At 41.3% G+C, this 19,358-nt stretch overlaps 1 protein-coding gene across 1 annotated transcript in view; it reads right to left on the minus strand.

The window, feature by feature from the left end:
* Window positions 1-19,358, minus strand: part of Notch2 (notch receptor 2) — a 153,026-nt gene that overhangs the window by 38,957 nt on the left and 94,711 nt on the right. The window contains exons 6-13 of the mRNA XM_046467112.2: window positions 17,682-17,915; window positions 16,029-16,184; window positions 15,187-15,375; window positions 14,192-14,305; window positions 13,259-13,372; window positions 11,207-11,440; window positions 5,668-5,778; window positions 937-1,129 (exon numbers count right to left, since the gene is read on the minus strand). Of these exons, the coding sequence (XP_046323068.1) occupies window positions 937-1,129; window positions 5,668-5,778; window positions 11,207-11,440; window positions 13,259-13,372; window positions 14,192-14,305; window positions 15,187-15,375; window positions 16,029-16,184; window positions 17,682-17,915 (1,345 nt within the window). The remainder of the gene's footprint in view (window positions 1-936; window positions 1,130-5,667; window positions 5,779-11,206; window positions 11,441-13,258; window positions 13,373-14,191; window positions 14,306-15,186; window positions 15,376-16,028; window positions 16,185-17,681; window positions 17,916-19,358) is intronic.

Below are 19,358 nucleotides of genomic sequence, written 5' to 3' on the forward strand. Positions count from 1 at the left end.
CAGTAGCAAAGACTTTAAGACACAATGAATAACTCCCTGGATGTCTTACATCTGAGTCTTGCTTTACTCTGCCTCAGAAAGCACCCAGGGTGTTGATCAAGAAAGAGCATAAAATAAAGGCATCTGAAATATACAGTATCGTACTTGAATATCAGTATCACTTAGAGAGTACTATCAGGAAATGATAGCTATGTTTCACCGGAGATTTGTGGGAAAAGGGTAGATGGAAGGGGGTGTTTTTAAGGATGTCATACTCTGAGACATGAATACCAAGTTAACTCATTTTGAAAAAAACTTTATTTCCTAAAACACTCTCATTCTTTCACCTATTGTAAGTGTGGAAAATGGCAATGTCTAAAACCGTGTCTTATGGCAAGCACAATAAAAGTGAAGACCTTCTCAGAGAACCTAAGGTTACGCTGTGGTTCTAAAAATTACCAATACATTATACAACTCTGAGGGACATGCCAACTGCAAATGTTTTATCAGAATCATGTCTAAAGTTGGCTGAACCAGTTCCACTCCAGAGTACACACAAGTACTATGATGAACAAAGGTAGGCTGTGTTTAAAAAGTCGTTAAAAAATGATGCTAGAAAACTCCTCAGAACTCAATCTTGTAATAAGTTCTAAAACACAACTGCCAAAGACTCATTAAATAAGCCTGGACTCCTCCCATGAGGTCCTTACACTACTTATGTAAAGGAGACAATCCTCCTTACTTTCTTCCCAGGTCCTCCACCATGGAAGGCGGGGCTAGCTTCCATAGACAAAGTGATAAATTAGAAGAGTTTGTGGCAGTTTGTTTCCAAAACCTTCAGCCAAATTGCAGGACAAGTATCCAAATGACTTCTGCAGGCTATCACCAACGCCAAAAGCCAAATGGCTTGACACAGGTCAACAGACAGGAACCGGCCAACATATGGCAGCTACTCACCCACTGAGGCCCCCAGTACAGTTGCCATGGATGCAGGGACTGCTCAGGCACTCATTCACCTGAGAGTAGCAGCTGGGGTGATGAGGCCCCTCGGGGCACATGCAGCGGAAACCATTCACATCATTGATACACGTTGCACCCTTGCGACAAGGATTGGAGGCACACTCATCAATGTCGATGTTACATCTCTGCCCTGCAGAGAAGGGGATGCTGTTAGTCAAATCCCAGATATTCAGGAGCACATCCAGAACTGATATACACACAGGGTGACACTCTTCATCTGCACAGGCTATGAGGTGCCTTGGAACACCAAATGTCAAGGTTTAAGGAATAGTTACTGGGAGGTGGAGTTGACCTAGTTGTTCTGTGCATGTATGCACATGTAACAACAGTACATCCCACTATCATGTATGATTATAATGCACCAATAAAAAAATTTAAGTAATGAGACACTTAAGAGCACTTAATACCATTCAAGGAAGTTGCAGGGGGCATTGGCAGTTGTTAATGAAGAAAAGTTAACACAAGAAAAGTGCTATACCATGTTGTCATGTATTTCTTTCCATTTTCACCTTAGAAATGGAGAAACCTCACAAGGTTTGAAGAAAACCTCAGAGGTCAGCAAAGATGGCTGCTCCTGATGCTGCTGCTGTAAGCACACTCCCAGAAGCCTCTGGAACGTGCTTTCCACTGGCTTACCACCAATTCACTTTTCAGTTAGTCAACCTCTTCCATGTCTATGGAAGAGGTGAACTAGAATGCTATGTCAATGGACTATTAACTATGGTGAACTAGAATGCTTAGTCAATGGACTATTAACTTAGTTTAATGATGAAATTGATTAAAAAGAAAGGCATTTTGTTTTGATTCTTAAGAGTATCATTTACTCCATTTTCTGCCTCAGAAAGTAGAGTTTCTAAACATAATTTTATGGCTCCCTAAAAACTAAGAAAACACCATTATCTCTCAGTCTAAACAATGGTTCTCAAACTTTAATGTGCAAAATAGCCACTTAAAGTTCTTGCTCAAAACGAGATCCTTAGGCCCTACTGCATAGATTGTGATGGGTGGGGCCCAACAGCCACATTTTAAAACATGCAGGTGGTTCAAACATTAGGTTGAGAAATTCTGCACTAAACACTTATACTTTTCATTCTTTAACAATGTTGATAGATGCTGGGAGTACGTGAAACTGAAATGAGTGTGTTCTTCTTCCAAGCCATACCCAAGATTGAACTTTGAAAAGAAGTCTACAATAGCCTAGTTTTTCACTGTCATTTGGGTGAATAATGTGACAATGGGCCAGTTATACAAGTGTTTTTAGTTGTTAAATTTACAATAATTGAGATTTGACTATATATTCGAAAATGATGTGAAATTTTTAAATTGCCCATAATTCTGTAAATAAATGGAATCAAGCAACTGCCATGAAGGAACATATGAATTACCAAGAATACAATTTTCTGACTCAGATAAAAAATACACATTTTTTTTAAATGTAAGAAAGAGCAACCCTGCATTTAGAACAGGAAATTCCAAATGAAATAGACACACACCCTTTAAAGTATGGGTATTAACATTTTTTTCACTCTCTGTTGCTCTCTAAACCATTATTGGTGGTTCTTGTGGTGAAGACCCATAATCTGGAAGTGGATGCTATTTTTCTCTAAGTGTTTTATTAATAACTCGTTTTAAAATGCTATTTCCTTGGCCTTGACCACTGATTCTTTTAGATGTTTGCCAATGGCACCAAAATATGAACCACAGCTCTTCAACTGCTAGGCTGTCTATGGCTTGCAATCCAGTAGAGTATGAAAGGAAACAGCCATCCACTTGTGGTCCTTTTTGGGAAGCATCTCCACAGATGCTCTCAAGTTTTCTTCATTCATTTTTGTTTGTTTGTTTTGATTGTGTTTTTTTGGTTTTGTTTTATTTTGTTGAGAGATGGTGTCTCACTATGCAATTCAGGCTAGTGTTCAAATCTTGGGCTCAAGCCATCCTTCCACCTCAGCCTCTTGAGTCTCTCCTCTCCTCTGCCCTCCCGTTTCTTTCCCTCTCTTTTTTCTTTGCAGTGCTGGTCATCAAACTTGGGGCCTTGTACATGCTGGGCAAATATTCTACCACTGAACTACACTCCCCAGCCCTTCATTTGCTTTAAAATTCTTCCCAGAACAAATTTTCAAGCAATCTTTTTATGAGAGTTTTAAGTGGCTTGTGCAGTCTTCAGCAGTCGCTCCACCAGAAAGGTCATGCCTTCGTGGAATGTCCACAGGGCACCAAAAATGCTCAGTGCAATCATGTCTGTTGTGGGGCTCAGCAATTTTTTTAAAATATATTTTTTTAGGGGCTGGGGTTGTGGCTCAGTGGTAGAGGGCTTGCCTAGCACATGTGAGGTGCTGGGTTTGATCCTCGGCACCACATAAAAACAAATAAATAAAACAAAGATACATATCTTTTTTTTAGTTGTAGTTGGACACAATATCTTTGTTTTATTTATTTGTTTTTATGTAGTGCCAAGGATCAAACCCAGTGCCTCACATGTGCTAGGCAAGCCCTCTACCACTGAGCCACAACTCTAGCCCCTGGCTCAGCAATTATTGAAATGAGAAGTTACCCTGTCTTTCCTACTTGGTAGGTACTTAATGAATTCTCAATGAACTGGTGTTTAGTCCAGGCATTAGGGTCTGGGTTGAATAACAGAAGTGCTTTATTTTGAGTACAATTCACTCAACTCATTCATCCAGCAACATTTATTGAGTGTTCTTCTGTGCTAGATATTGCTAGAAGGATAATAAAGGGAAGTTCCTGCCTTCTGAGAATTCACAGCCCTCTCTGCAACTCACTAGCTAAGGATATGGGCATATCAAGCTCTGTCTCTCAGCTGCCTTATTTATTAAATGAGGATGGCAGAACTTCCTTTCTAGACTATTGGAGAATTCAAGATAACGAATGTGGTGCTATGTAAAACTGAAAAGTAGTTCACAGGATTATCACATGATTCCTTTCTTTCTCCTATTTATTCAAAAAATATCAAGAAATCCTTTTTGAATAAAACAGAGAACTTAGTCTTAAAGAAAGAAAAAACAAAAACAAAAACATCCCTTAAGTCTTTTAAAGCTGTTATTAAAATAATAGGGGGAATGTATTAAATTAAAACAGGGGAAAGAATAAAACACTTTTCATTTACCACTCGTGAGTATACACCACAGTCATCTTAGATATTTTCAGCTACTGATTTAAAAAAAAAAAAAAATGTCAGACACAGAAAACAGTTCCAAGAACAGGGTACCGCCCAGTAATCAAAACATTCCATTTCTTGGTTATGCAGTTTCATACTTCACCTTAAGTTTATTTAGAATATTTCTAGCCCTATGCGCCCTCCCTCCTTGACCTTGCTGGGTTGCTGAATGTTAAAAAGAGAAAGAATATGATGCACTGACATTTGAGAAAACAAATAAGTAAGTCTTATATAAATCCACAAATTAACCAGGGCTCTGGGATCAGATGTCTGGGGTAGAATACACTGATAACATCACTTCACCTCTCTAAGCTCTGGATTTCTCATCAATACCAGAGGAACAAAAACAGCTGTGACAATTGTGATTTGGCACTTAATTTGATGCATAGCTCAAAATATGTGCTAGCTATTTTCTTCATACTACCCATTTAACAACAGTGCACCTATTATCCTAATAGCAGGAATTTCCATGCATTCTGTTGGCTGTCACCTAATACTGGAGTGACAGTTTTCAGGATGCACAAGTCCATCAGGCCACCACTCTACTGCATGGTCTTGGCTTGAAAGCTTTCATCATACATGGCTTCTCGTTGATTTCCAATGAACAAGAATCACTGGAGCCACAAACATTCCTGTCTAGCAACAACAGTCATACAAACTGGAAAAGTGCTTGTGAACTAGAGAACACATGGCAATGGAAGACATTCTTCATTTGGCTCCTGCTGCCTCTGCCAAAAGCTCATAAGGAGTCTCTCACCTGAAGTGCAAATGACCACATGGTCATTATTAAAGGGTATTACATTAGGGCCTACTTGTCTGTGGCACTGACAGGAAAGAATAGAATACATTGTGAATCCCTCTCATGGTGCCTGTAGCAGCTTAGATGTCAGTGAGGGGCTAGGTTTCCTCAGTAGCCTCAGGAACTTTTTACAGGAAGGTAAAAGGAAAGGTAATATTAACAAGGAAAGAGGAGAGAGATGCATGGATGTGCCCGTGTACACGGGTTTGCATGTGCTAGTGTTCTAGCTATTTGTACTTCAGTAGGAATGACTTGCTAAGCTATTTTAGCCATTTACTTTCTTCCTCCTGCACAGAAAGATCTTGTTCATGCAGGCAAATTAAGGTGGTCCCCTCAAGTTACAATTTTATTAAATAGTCTCCCCAAAAGAGGAAGGACATGAGACAAAAAGTGCTGTTTTGCAAGTTTACCTCGCATATGGATTTACAGAAGGTACCAACTACTGCTTGCAGGAAAATAAAGTTGGCTTTGGAGGTAACTTAACTCAAGCACAATGATGGTAAAACCTAATAAATGAAATATGGCATGTTTCAGTTTAAGGAAGATTTATGAGCAGAAAACTGGATCAGAGAAGTACAGAAGCAGATTTCAAACCTTCCAGAGACACCAAGAAACAAGAGACATTTGAAAAGTGATTTTTCCTCAGATGTCCCATTTTCCCAAAGTGATGGGGCTGAAGTGCATGAAGCATTACCTGTGAATCCTGGCAAGCAGACACAACTGTAACGATTGATGCCATCCATACAAGCACCATGGACACAAGGGTTGCTAGCACAGTCATCAAAATTGATTTCACAATTAATCCCTAAAAGGAGAATCAAAGAGAAATCATTCCATATTATCACAGATACAACCCAGCTTTTGTCTGTGATGCTGTGGAGTAAGAAGTCTAAATGTAATCCAGGCAGCCCTGGACAGAACACAGCAGCACTTCTCAAAGTACAGTCCACAGACTCTTTCAGGAGAACCTTGAAGTCAGAAGGATTTTATTACTCACAAATAGCTATTTAGCTATTACTTGCTTTTTTTTTTTTTTTTTTTTTTTTTTCTGTGTTGATATTCACACTGATGTTTGCAAAGGCAATGGGGATAAAACTGCTGGCATGTGGTGGGAATCAGGCAGTGGAACTAAATTGTGCTAGTAGTTACTGTATCTTCACATCCATGCTGCCCACAGTTAAATAAACACAAGAGACAGTTCACCTAAGAATGGCTTTGGCAAAGAGATTAAAACTATAAACATTGTAACTTCATTAAATCTTGAACCTCAAATGTACCTCCCCTGTTATGTGTGACGAAAGGGGAAGCACAGAAGGATTTCTGTGCATACAAGTGTGAACATCATGTCAGGAGAAGCAGTCATGCAACTGTTCAAGTTGTGAGCTGAAATAGCTGCCTTCTGTATGAAACCCCACGTAGTTGAAAGAACAACTGACAGATAAGCCAAAGTTCATCAGACTTGAGTGCTTAGCAAATATTAAGTGAAAGAAAGAAACCTGTCATTTTGAGGGAAACAACTGATAGTACTTCATGCTGAAAATAAATTTGGGCTTTAAAATCAAAATTAGAATTTAGAACTTGGATCCATCACCTTAAGCTTGACACTGAAGATCAATGCTAAAAGCTAAGCTCAGGATGATCTTTAAACAAATATGGAATTGCCTTTACTGTTGCACTGTCTTATTCTGTTCTGTTCCACAGATGAACAGAAGGGTCTAGCTGTGCTGACACAGGCTTGGTTGTAAATATGGATAACGAAAGAGTAAGGCTATATCAATCATTAGTGTTACCATGGTATTGTACTGGTAAAGTAATTTAACACTCATGATTTCTCACTATTTATTTAACATGGATTTAATGATGTTTCCTAAGTTATCATGGAAGAATATGTGGGTAGTAAAAACAGTCTAACAATAAAAACACAATAAGAATATAAATAAACAATTTCTAGAACAAAATGTCATGATTGATTCATTCACAAATTTTATTTTTTTATTAGTAATTACTATGGTATTAAAAATTTATTGGGCCATTGTGTGCAAAGCAGCTGGCCTTGCAGTTTTGTGATTTTTTTGCTAATTCTCTCAGCCAAGCTTTAAACCCAGCCGTGTTACACCATTTTACAAATGGCACTGCTGACTTGCCCAGCTTCAGTGAGGCCTTGTCTTCTTGTTCACAGCTCTGTGTTCTTTACAGCAAGCCATGCTGTCTTTCTATGTTAAAGAGGCTCTCATGCCGCACTAGCCATAAATGAGAAAAGGATTCCCATACTCCCATGTACAAGTTACACACGTAGGAGATGTGTAACCCTTGTCTAGCCCTTGACTGACAACCCATCTTTGTCCTCAATCCATGAAGGCAGCCCCATGAAGTCTTTAAATCCAATGTAGCTCTAGCCCCAGGGCCATAGTTTACTTGAGGAGGAACTGACATCTGTATCAGGTCGGGCCAATGAGCTCCTATGTAGAAATGTGACCTATGTGACCACTGAGCTACAAAATGCCTTGCTTTGTGCTATTTTCCCGACAGCCCAATAATTCCATTCTTGCTTAGAATCTACATAAGAGACTTCTGCGAGCCTTCACTAAAATTGTCTATTTTGTTGTTTGTTCATGGTTCTTTAAGCTAGCTCAAGTTGAGTTTTGTTTCCTGAAATCCATAGAAACTAATTACTCAAAACAGTTTTATCATCATAATAGCATAGATAAGAGAAGGCACTGATACTCTGAGTAGTGTCTCTCCCTTTAAGGACCCAGCATGTGACTACTGCAACTGTAGTTAGCAAGTTGTAACACATCACTTCCATCCAGATCCCATCCAAGTGCTAAACCATCAACACAGAACATTCAATAAATGGATTGGGATTCTAACTCTAGGAAGAGTCTATTCATAATGCCTCAATTAATGGATGTTCCAAGCAGGCCCCTGGCACATGTCAGTTCTTTCTCTACCCACTACAGACCAACATTTCTTTCTATTTTTTTAATTGCTTTTATTTTTTAAATACATGACAGCAGAATGCATCACAATTCTTATAACACATATAGAACACAATTTTTCATATCTCTGATTGCATATAAAGTATGTTCACACCAATTCATGTCTTCATACATGTACTTTGGAAAATGATGTCCATCACATGCCACCATCATTGCTAACTCCCTGCCCCCTCCCTTCACCTCCCACCTCTCTGCCCTATCTAGAGTTCGTCTATCCCTCCCATGCTCCCTCTTCCTACCCCACTATGAGCCAGTCACCTTATATCAGAGAAAACATCCGTCTTTTTTTTTTTTTGGATTGGCTAACTTCACTTAGCATTATCTCCTCCAACTGCATCCATTTACCTGCAAATGCCATGATTTTATTCTCTTTTATTGCTGAGTAATATTTCATTGTGTATATGAAATTTTTTTAATCCGTTCATCTACTGAAGGGCATCCAGGTTGATTCCACAGTTTAGCTATCGTAAATTGTGTTGCTATAAACACTGATGTGGCTGTGTCCCTGTAGTATGCTGTTTTTAAGTCCTTTGGGTATAGACAGAGGAGAGGGATAGCTGGGTCAAAGCCCTAATCTTCATCATGTGGGATTAGGCCCCAACTTCCTTAATAAGACTCCTACAGCACAAGAATTAAAACCAAGAATCAATAAATGGGATGGACTCAAACTAAAAAGTTTTTTCTCAGCAAAAGAAATAATCTGTGAGGTGAACAGAAAGCCTACATCTTGGGAGCAAATTTTTACCCCTCACACATCAGATAGTGCACTAATTTATAGGGTATATAAAGAACTCAAAATGATAAACACCAAAAAAAAAACAAATAACCCAAACAATAAATGGGCCAAGGACCTGAACAGACCCTTCTCAGAAGAAGATATACAATTAATCAACAAATATATGAAAAAATGTTCATCATCTCTAGCAAGTAGAGAAATGCAAATCAAAACGACTCTAAGATACCAGTCAGAATGGCAGTTATTATGAAGAAAAACAAAAATAAGTGTTGTAGAGGATGTGGGGGAAAAGGCACACTCATATATTGCTGATGGGACTGCAAATTAGTGAAGCCAATATAGAAAGCAGTATGGAGACCAACATTTCTTTACTTTGCTGGCAGTTCTTTGCATGAATTTTTTTAATAGCTGCAGGAATGGATTTGGCAGGGCCCTGAGACCTTCCTCGCTTCCCTCTCCATGCTGCCTGCTACAGAATATTCATATTTACCCCTTGCCTCTTAGTGACAGCTACTTATACTATGCCCTCCCTAGAAAACACACCTGATGCCTTCTGGCATAATGATGTAATCCCACAGGAAACAAAGCACTCATCAACCCACCTCTCATCCAGGTTCCCAGCATGGCTGTTATAACCAGAATGACAGCAAGGCCCACAGTAACACCTCCATTCTAAAGGCCATGAAAGTACTGGTAAATCTCTCAAATTTCTTTTCATAAAGCAATTCTCATGTTGGAGACCAGCCCTGGAGCAAAGTGCTTTTGGAAGGTTTTACGAAGATCTACAAGCCCTTTAAGGGACTTATCTAAACGTGGGGAGGGGCAGGCCTTCTCAGCTCTGAAGGAATGGGATGTGTTTCTTATGCTCAGGCAAGTCAAAAAGGACTTTGTTTTCAAACTTGGCATGTGTGAGGGCCTGGATGAAGACCAGGGCCTTTTACAAGTTTGAAGAAATAGATTTGGAAATAACACTATAAAATGAAGGCAGCTAACCATGTCCCCTACCTCTGCCACCCACATAGACCATTTTCCTTAAGTCCAGGTTGATTTCTCAATAAATTTCCCCTGATATTGGCAATTTTTCTTCTAGCAAAGGCACACACTGGTTAATCTTCCACTAATACATTTTCCTTTGATCTGGAACATAGTACTCCCTCTATTAATCACAGTTGTGTCCATAATTATTCCTATAATATGTAAAACAGAAGCCAGTGAAACCTGTGAAATGTTCTCTCAGAGAAAACAACTCCAAATTCCACACAGAAGGAGCAGCAGATTCTCCCCCTACCATGTAGCCTTCAACCACAGTCAGGGAATAGCACTGGACTCTAAGGACAGACAGCAGTGTCTATCCATTCTTCACAATTACTATGTAACAAAGTGTGTCCTCTCCCTTAGAGTCTCCCCAATGCCTGAAGACCCAGTAGACATAAGCAGCAAAAGAAAACCATCAAAATTAAAGAGACTGAACATGAAAGAAAAAAAAAAAAGGTGAATGGAAGGAAGGAAGGAGGGAGGGATGGAAAGAACACAGGCAATTCTCAATAAAAGTGACTTAAAGAAAATTCATCAAGCCACAAAGATAAGACACATTTCAATTCTAAAAATAATCTTATATTTTTTATGCTAAGTGTAAGCTAGCCAATCCCTAAAAAACAAATGCCAAATGTCTTCTTTGATATAAGGAGAGCAACTAAAAACAGAGCAGGGAGGAAGAGCATGAGAAAAAGATTAACATTAAACAGGGAGGAGAGGTGGGAGGGAAAGCGAGAGAGAAGGGAATTTGCATGGAAATGGCAGGAGACCCTCATTGTTATACAAAATTACATATAAGAGGATGTGAGGGGAAAGGGAAAAAAATCAAGGGAGAGAAATGAATTACAATAGATGGGGTAGAGAGAGAAGATGGGAGGGGAGGGGAGGGGGGATAGTACAGGACAGGAAAGGCAGCAGAATACAACAGTCACTAGTATGGCAATATGTAAAAACGTGGATGTGTAACCGATGTGATTCTGCAATCTGTATACAGGGTAAAAATGGGAGTTCATAACCCACTTGAATCAAATGTATGAAATATGATATGTCAAGAGCTTTGTAATGTTTTGAACAACCAATTTAAAAAAAAGAATTGTAATGCAAAAATAAAAATAAATTTAAAAAATAAATAAATAAATAAACCTTCACTCTGAAATAAATGGGGATAAACACTCAAAAAAAATAATCTTATATTTTGAAGTGATATGCCTCCATTAAATGAAACACACACACACACACCACACACACCTCCCACTGGAATGGCACAATTATTGTCTCTAACTTCTCCCCAAAGTAGAACCATTTATGTTGGAGATATTCATGCTTGTGGCTTTGGCTGTGCCTCTCAGAATCAGAAATATTTTTTAGGTATCTGTGCAAATGTCAAAAAAATTGGAGAGGTCTATGTAAATTGTGTTTAAGAAATGAAAATCCCCAACCCAACATAACCAAAGCAGGCTTACCTGATGTGCCCGGCTGGCAGTTGCACTGGTAGCCATTCACTAGGTCAATGCAGCGCCCATCATTCAAGCAAGGGCTGCTATAACATTCATCAATTTGGTCACTGCAGATGGCACCCATGTACCCGGGGTTGCAGATGCAAGTGTAGGAATCAATCCCATCCTGGCACTGGCCATGGTGGCAAGGATCAGGGTCACAGTTGTCGATGTTCTCCTCACATAATACACCAGTGAAACCTTGGGAAGGAATTTTACCAAGGAATCTTCAAAGCCAGATACCACACACCTGAACCCAAGAGCAATTAATCTATGTACCCTACACATTCCACATCTGAATGAATATTACTGCTGGTTTTGAGCAGTGGGAACTGGTTGTTTGTTTTGATTTAGAAAGCGGGCCTGGGGAGCTGTGCTCAAAATAAAGAACATCAGATTGGCAGGACTAATGCACTTTGAGACTGATAACTAATTTCACTGCACAAAGGCTTTAACCTCAGCCTCCCGTCTTACTGGGTTTCAGGGAAGCTACTCTTGACTTTTTTTTTTTTCTTTTAATATCTGATTTCTTTTTCTCCCAAACCCAAAACATATGTACTGAATAATGGTTCATGAACCTAGTGTTCCCAATTCTGACTTTCTGACTTTGGAGGACAGGGAACTTTATTCTGCTTCACCCCTTCCAAAGCATTAAGCATATACACGAGATTTTTAATAAATACCTGTTGAACAAAACAAGTGAGTGTAACAGTTATGAGCATTTAAGTGAAAAAGGGTATTCCTCCTTTCAAGATTTAGATATGCCCACATTCTTCCCCTTCCCAACAGACTCTAGGAGGCCTATCCTCCTTTAAAAAAGTGAATCCAAGCTGGGTGTGGTGTGCACACCTGTAATCCCAATGGCTTAGGAGCCTGAGGCAGGAGGATCATTAAGTTCAAACCCAGCCTCAGCAATTTAGCAAGGCCTTAAGCAACTTAGTGAGACCCTCTCTCAAAATAAAAAACAAAAAGGGCCGGAGGTATGGCTCAGTGGTTAAGTGCCCCTGGGTAACCCCCACCTTCCTCCCAAAAGGTGATTTTTAGCCTCTCTCCAGTGAGGCTTAGGTGTGACAAGAGGACAAATACTGGAGTTTCTCCAATGAAAGACAATAGGTTATTTTTAAAAGTTCAGTGGCTCATTGGAGTTGACCTCACCAAGGAGGTCTAATATAAAAACAGTAGCACTGTGTGTGATTTTGTGACTGTTTGCTTTTCTACAATCAGAAAGAAATCATTCGTTCAATGACTACAACTCTTTACAAATTCTTCTAAATAAATTTGAATTATATTTATAACTGTCTTGAATTATATTTTTAACTTTTTTCCTCAAGCAGTCAGATAATAAAGGCTATCATCTTTTCTAATAATGTTTAGGCTTTCTAGACATTACTTATCTACAAAGAAGCAAACATGTAAAAGGGGCATTTGACTTAATAAAATATTCTCCAAAGTAAAAAAAAAAAAAGGCCATAGGTTCACAGATCTGTTCATCTCTGTGAACAGATGCTTTGGATTCTAATACCAGAAGTCAGCAAGGAAACCCTAACTTCCTAGCCAGAGCTCTTGCCTGTTGGCTACATACCTAAGAGCCACGGTGTCTGAGCGTCCACACCTGCACACACTCAGCCTGTAGATTCCTAAGCCTTTTCAGGTCACTGGCCTCAAGAGACAAAAAGGGCAACTATAGAGAAGTCCCAGTGCAACAGCTTTCCATGGGAATCCTACTTTCCCAAATGAGTCAGTCAAGCCAGCTGGAAGCTCATTGCTCTCCATGTGCCAAAAAGACATGGACATCAGTGGAATATCCAGGCCAGACCACTACCATGATGGAAGAACAGGGGGTATAGGAGGGAACCATGAGAACATCAGAAAGTCTGCTATCAGCAGCTCTAACACAGGGCAGCCCCTGAGTGTTAGAGCAGAGGCCCCTCTGTCTCTAACACAGAGAAGCTATCAGAGGACTGTTGCCATCTTGTGCAGAGGAAATTCCTGGGGGATGACAAGTAAGCAGGCACTTACCAGTAGCACACTGGCATTCGTAACCATTTGGGTGATCAATACATTTGGCCCCATTCAGACACGGAGTACTGGAACAGTCATCAATGTCAATCTGGCATACTGGCCCCGTGAAACCTTGGGGAGGCAAAATAATGACCAAGTCAAAGTCTATCCTGTGTCTTTCTTACTTGTTGAGTGGATGATACCTATGGAGGTGGGTTAGGTTACCACTAGAGCCCATGTTGTGGGTCAACCCAGTGACCTCCCTAGCAAGTGATTCTCCCTACACAGTGGTTCTCCCTAGCAGGTGACCAGGATACCTGGGAGAAACTCAGGGTCAGAAGCCCTCTTGTCTCCACCATTGCTCCTTTAGAGTGATATCAGCTCTAGAGGGAGCAAGAGAAAATGAAATGCTACATAGAGCCCTCAAATGAGCACCCAGATCTTCAGAGACAAAGGGACCCTCTCTCTGGAGACAAAGTAGGCAGGCCACAGTTGCTGGGAGACAACTGGCACGTCTTCAACAAAAGCATGAAGGGAAATAACAGAGGTTCTTGCAGAAGAAACTGGATGCATGTTGTCTGTTTGGATTTGTGGGGTGAAAAAAATTTCAAAACAATAAAACCTCACAGAGGGGCTTCGAGAGTATGACCCATACGGGGAAAAAGGAATCCTGAACAGCCTACAACCGTGGCTTCTGTGGGAGTGAGAGCTCTGAAATACACACACAGACAGAGGTCATGGACCATTCCAGAACAGACTTGGACCTCCATCCACAAAGGACTTGGAAGATAAGCTAGCTAAAGCAATTCCCCATCCCTCCACACACGCCTCTCACCAAGTCCTCATTTTAATGATTTCCTCATGCATAGCCCACACACATGCTCCCTCCCTTCCCATGGTCAGTAGGCTTTGTGCTTCAGAAGGAAACAGGGCCAGGTGGTGGGCACTTACCAGGGGGACAGAGACACTGGAAGCGGTTGACTTTGTCCACACACTGCCCATTATTCACACAAGGGTTGCTCTGACATTCATTGATCTCTAGTTCACAATGCACACCTTTGAAGCCTGCACAAAACAGACCACATATGGCTCAGAAAGACACAGAGGTGGACTCCAGCCAAGAAAACACAGTGTGCAGAGATGGCTACTACTTCTATGAGCATGGATATTACTGCCAAGACTAAGGGACTCTGCCATGTCAAGAAATAGTTCCTGTAATTAGGTTAATGGATAATGTGAAAGACCTTTGTCACTGTGAAGAGGTGACAGGGGCTACCTCATAAGACACTGGTGAGACCTAACATGCAAACAGACTCTACAGTGCTTTCTGTGTCAATGCACACATTCCAGACAGTGCCAGACACAAAGTGTCCCTCCCCTGAGTTCTTAAATGCCACCCGAGTGGGTTGCTACTATAATCAGGTGTAAGTCAAAGTCAGGGCATGGTCCACAGCTATAGCAGCTGGCATCCTTCATCAGCCAAAGCAGCCACCTCAGCTGTCACTTCACTAGTGTTAGTTGGGCCTCTGAGGATTCAAGAACTATCTCTGCAGAAGAGCTCCAGGGCACCACTAAGCATATGCTGCAGGTAAGATCCAGTTCCATTAATGGAATGGGACGTATTATGCAATACATTGGAGGATCAGGAAAGTTAGCTATTTTTAAAAAAGTCTTATAGTATATCGCCTCTGATATGTTCTGTGGTATGCATCTGGCTTTGACACAAAGAGCTTGTTCAATTTGGTCGACATTGCTCTGCCAGTTCCCATCTTGCACGCTTCTCTGTAAGAAAGAAAGATGCCTGGGAGCCCAGACATCCTAAAGTGACCAGTCAGGGAATGAAATGCTGATACAGTGCATGGACTCCCCCTGGTTCCTGAGTGCTCTCTAGGACAAGTGCAGTGCCACCTCTCATCTCACACCCCAGCATGAAGGCATACATTTACCTGGCATGCACAGGCAGGTGAAGCCTCCAATCTTATCCAGGCAGGTTGCATCATTCTGGCAGGGGTCTGAATGACACTCATTGATGTCCATCTCACAGCGAGGTCCCCCATAGCCCTTGAGACACTCGCAGTGGAAGCTGCCATCTGTGTTCACACACCTGCCAGCATGCTCACAAGGATTGCTGTTGGCTGCAAGACACAAGCACCAATTATCAGGACCCAAGCACAGGTCAGAGTTTCCACAAATGCAGACTACAGAAGAGCATCTGACGACGTATTTCCTAAGCTTTCTACCTTCTCATGTCTTACATAACTTACAAAGAAAAAATAAAAATAAAAAAGGAATAGGCAATCTTTACTCTCGTGCCTTTCTGTATTCTCTTTCTTTGGGGAGCATGGGTATCGGGGACTGAACTCAGGGGCACTTGATCACTGAGCCATATCCCCAGCCCCATTTTGTATTTTATTTAGAGACAGGGTCTCACTGAGTTACTTAATGACTCACTTTTGCTGAGGGTGGCTTTGAACTCACAATCCTCCTGCCTTAGCCTCCCAAGCCATTGGGATTACAGGCATGCGCCACCGTGCCGGGTTTTCTGTATTTTATAGTCCAAACTGCCACTGAGGAAGGCTTTATAAGAAAAATCAAGTATAGACCTTGCATATATTTAGTTCCCAGAATGGAATATATGGTTAGGCTGAAGAGTTAATTGCAAACAGGGATACCTAATAGGAGAGATCTGAGATTTGGGATGTAACATGCTCCTGGAGTAACATGAGCTCCCGATGAAATACTTGCTGATCTGACACCCACTGGAAGCAGAGAAAGGTTGTGTACTCACCCATGGCACACTCATCCACATCTTCTGTGCAGTCCGCCCCTTTGTAGCCCTGTGGGCAGGTGCAGATGTACTGCCCATTCAGGGGGTTGGTGTCACACAGCGCCCCCTTGTGGCAAGGATTGCTGATGCAGGCATCATCCAGATGACATAAGAGACCTGCCAGAGTGGGGGCAAGTGTGGAGAGAGAAAGCATCTCTCATTTGGAGAAGAACTTTCTCTTTCACCAAGTTCCTCACAATCCAACATAAAGATTTAGAGTCAATGTCCCCTTCACCTGGTCCTATCCAGGGACACACTGCAGCATCAGCAAAGCAGCTAGCTGTTTCAGACAAGCCCATGTTCCAACCCTGAGCCCTCAACTAGACATCTCTTCCAGTGCAGAGATGCATATAGGCCAGAAATTAGAAGAGTAACTCCAGAACACGGAGACAGTCCCTGGATTGTCAGATTTAGCAAATAAAATAGAAGATGCAGAGTTAAATTGAACTTCTGATCAACAAATTTTTAAAATAAAATTCAAATACTGCATGCATCCTGTTTTATCTGACATCTTCCTTCTCCAGTGTCACTCTACCTGATGGTCATGGGCCCATATGCATCTCTCCAGTCTCAAAAGAAAACAGGAACCGATGTCATCCTCCTCTACTAGAATGGCAGTTTAATGGCATTGACACTTGGCTCAGATGCCTTCAGGTTTCTGAGGACATTCTAGACTTCCTGTTCCATAGAGTTCAAGTGGGAACTCAGTTTTCCAGTCTGTTATTTACTAAGGCTTATTTCTCAAAGCTGAAGGTGTGGCTTTTGGAAAGGCAGAAGAAATATAACCACATTTCAAAACTGCTGGGTAAAAAGTTATCTTGGCTAAACCATCTTTTTTCCATCACATCCACCCCCATGTTGCTGTCATACTTCTAGAAGTAGAAGCTATTACACAGAAAGAGCAGGGTTAACTTTGTAGTATGAAGAAACCCTCCTTTAGAGGAATATTTCCATAGACATTGAGGATTGAATTGCACTTCTCCTCCTGTCTCTCCTGCCAATTCCTTCTTAGTAAGTGGACTACTTCTTCTTAAAATCAAGCCTGTGAATTCATTTATTCATCATCTAGTAGGAATTTCTGAAGTACTTTTCAGTCTAAGATCTTGAAGAGTTCTGCAGATGCTCCAAAGACCACAGTTACTGTCCTTCATTTTCTTTTCTTTCTTTTTTCTTAGTAACAGGAATCGAACCAACGGGTACTTTACTACTGGGCCACATTCCCAGCCCTTTTTATTTTTTTATTTTGAGTCAGGGTCTCATTTAGCTGCTTAGGGCAAAGTTGCTGAGGCTGATTTGAAGTTGTAATCCTCCTGCCTCAGCCTCCAGGGCTGCTGGGATGACAGAAGTGCACCACTGCATCTAGCCTAGCTTTCATTTTCTAGGATAACAAAACAAAGCACAGATTGAAGATTAGAAGTAGAAGTCCTAAGAAGGAGACTAACTTCCCAGATCTTTGGCTAGCAGATAACATTTCCCGAAAAACAGTCCTGAGTGGTATGTTCCTACAGATGGTAATTCATGGAGCACAGCTGCCAGACAAAAGATACAGCAGAAGCCCTGAATGCTCACTGCCCCACCCCTCACTCTCCAGCTCTGTCCTTCCATTGGCCTTACCTGCCTTTCCCTCTGGACACATGCAAGCAAAGGAGGCCACACGGTCAATGCAGGTGGAGCCAGGAGTGCAGGAGGCGAAGGCACAATCGTCGATGTTCTCACTACAGTCATCTCCACTCCAGCCATTCACACACACACAGCCATACCCCCCATTACGGTTGGTGCAGGTGCCTCCATTCTGACAGGCATTGGGTTGCAGCAGGCACTCATCCACATCCTCTGTGCAGAACTGTCCTTTTGGGGGAAAAGAACCTTTGATTAGGGGGCCCACATCTTAAGGAATTAGTACCATCACAGCCCCCATACACTTCACCTTCATGTGACCTGCCTGAAATTAAGGCCAGCAGAGCCACAGCAGGCCAGATAGTCTCCTAAATTTTAAGGCTATCTTAAGCCTTAAAATACCAACCAAATGGTATTTACTCCAGGCAAGTTATTTCAAGATGAACAAAAAAATCATCATTGCTAGAAACTCTTGACAACGTGAAAACAGTCTTATCAAACAGAGGTGAAACCTATTAGGACCTTTGACTCACCTTAATCCCTGGGTCAATGAATAAGAGCACAGAGGAAAGCATCTAAGAGATGAGTGAGTCAAAAAATAACAAAAGGGAAACTACAGGTCCAAACATTATGGCAACTGTTTCACATCTGGACTGTATCAACATTAACAGCCCAGCTGTGATACTGTACAAGTTTTGCAAGATGATGTCACTACAGGGAAACACTTGGTAAAGTGTACTAGGTATCTCTCATTAATTGTCACAATCCTGTGAAACTTTAAGTGTTTCAAAATATAAATTACAATTTTCAAAAACATTAGGCAAGCAAGGATAGAAAAGATGAAGAACAATGAGAAGCCCTGGTAAAAGGCAAGACCCAGAACAGTGAGACTGGAGCAAAATGTGCTCATCCCAAGGCAGAAAGCCCACCCAGTGCAACAGGAGATGGAAGAAGAACCAGTATGCTGTCTGAAAAAGAGCACAATGAAGGATGACAAACGCGAGGCTCCTACAGGTGTGCTGCAGGCCATCCTGACAGCAACTGTGGGACTATGGCAAAGCCTCCTCAGCAAGGAACAAGCATGTCTTATATTTCTTACAACCAAGGAATCTGTGTTTCAGAAATGCAGTTCAGTGCCAGGCCACCAGAGCCATAGAGCATATTAATAAACTGGTCTGGCTGTAAGTCTTTTAAATTAAGTCAGTTTAGACAGCTATGCAAAGAAATTAAGATTTAGATCATTTGAATTTTCTAAAACATAACAAGCTGCTGAAACTCAAAAAATGTAAAGGTATCCTTCATTCTTCCTTTGCACTGTTGGCACATTCGAGTTGCATCGGACGTAGCCTAACTGCTCACCTATTTATTCTTCACTCCCATCTCAGCTGAACTTCCACTACTATAAAACCAACATCATCTATCACTTGTTTGGTTGCACATCCATCTTCCACCACTTGGATGCAAGCAAGCTCAGTCTGGGGACCTTTTTTGAAAATATATTGCCAGTAAAGCCCACTAGCATGGCAGGATGGGAATGTGGATGTTTCGGGAACTCAGTATTAAGCATCTCTCTTTTGTGCTTCCCTCCTTACTCCATCCATGTAAGTCCTGAAGGAACCACTATGTCTTTGCATAATCACACCTTCTTGGCCACAGCTGACTGATCCAGCAGAG

The sequence above is a fragment of the Marmota monax genome, unplaced genomic scaffold, assembly GCF_021218885.2.
Source record: "Marmota monax isolate L192 unplaced genomic scaffold, Marmota_monax_Labrador192_F-V1.1 WCK01_AAM20220418_F8-fsc00181, whole genome shotgun sequence".
In the NCBI taxonomy this organism is placed as follows: Eukaryota; Metazoa; Chordata; class Mammalia; order Rodentia; family Sciuridae; genus Marmota; species Marmota monax.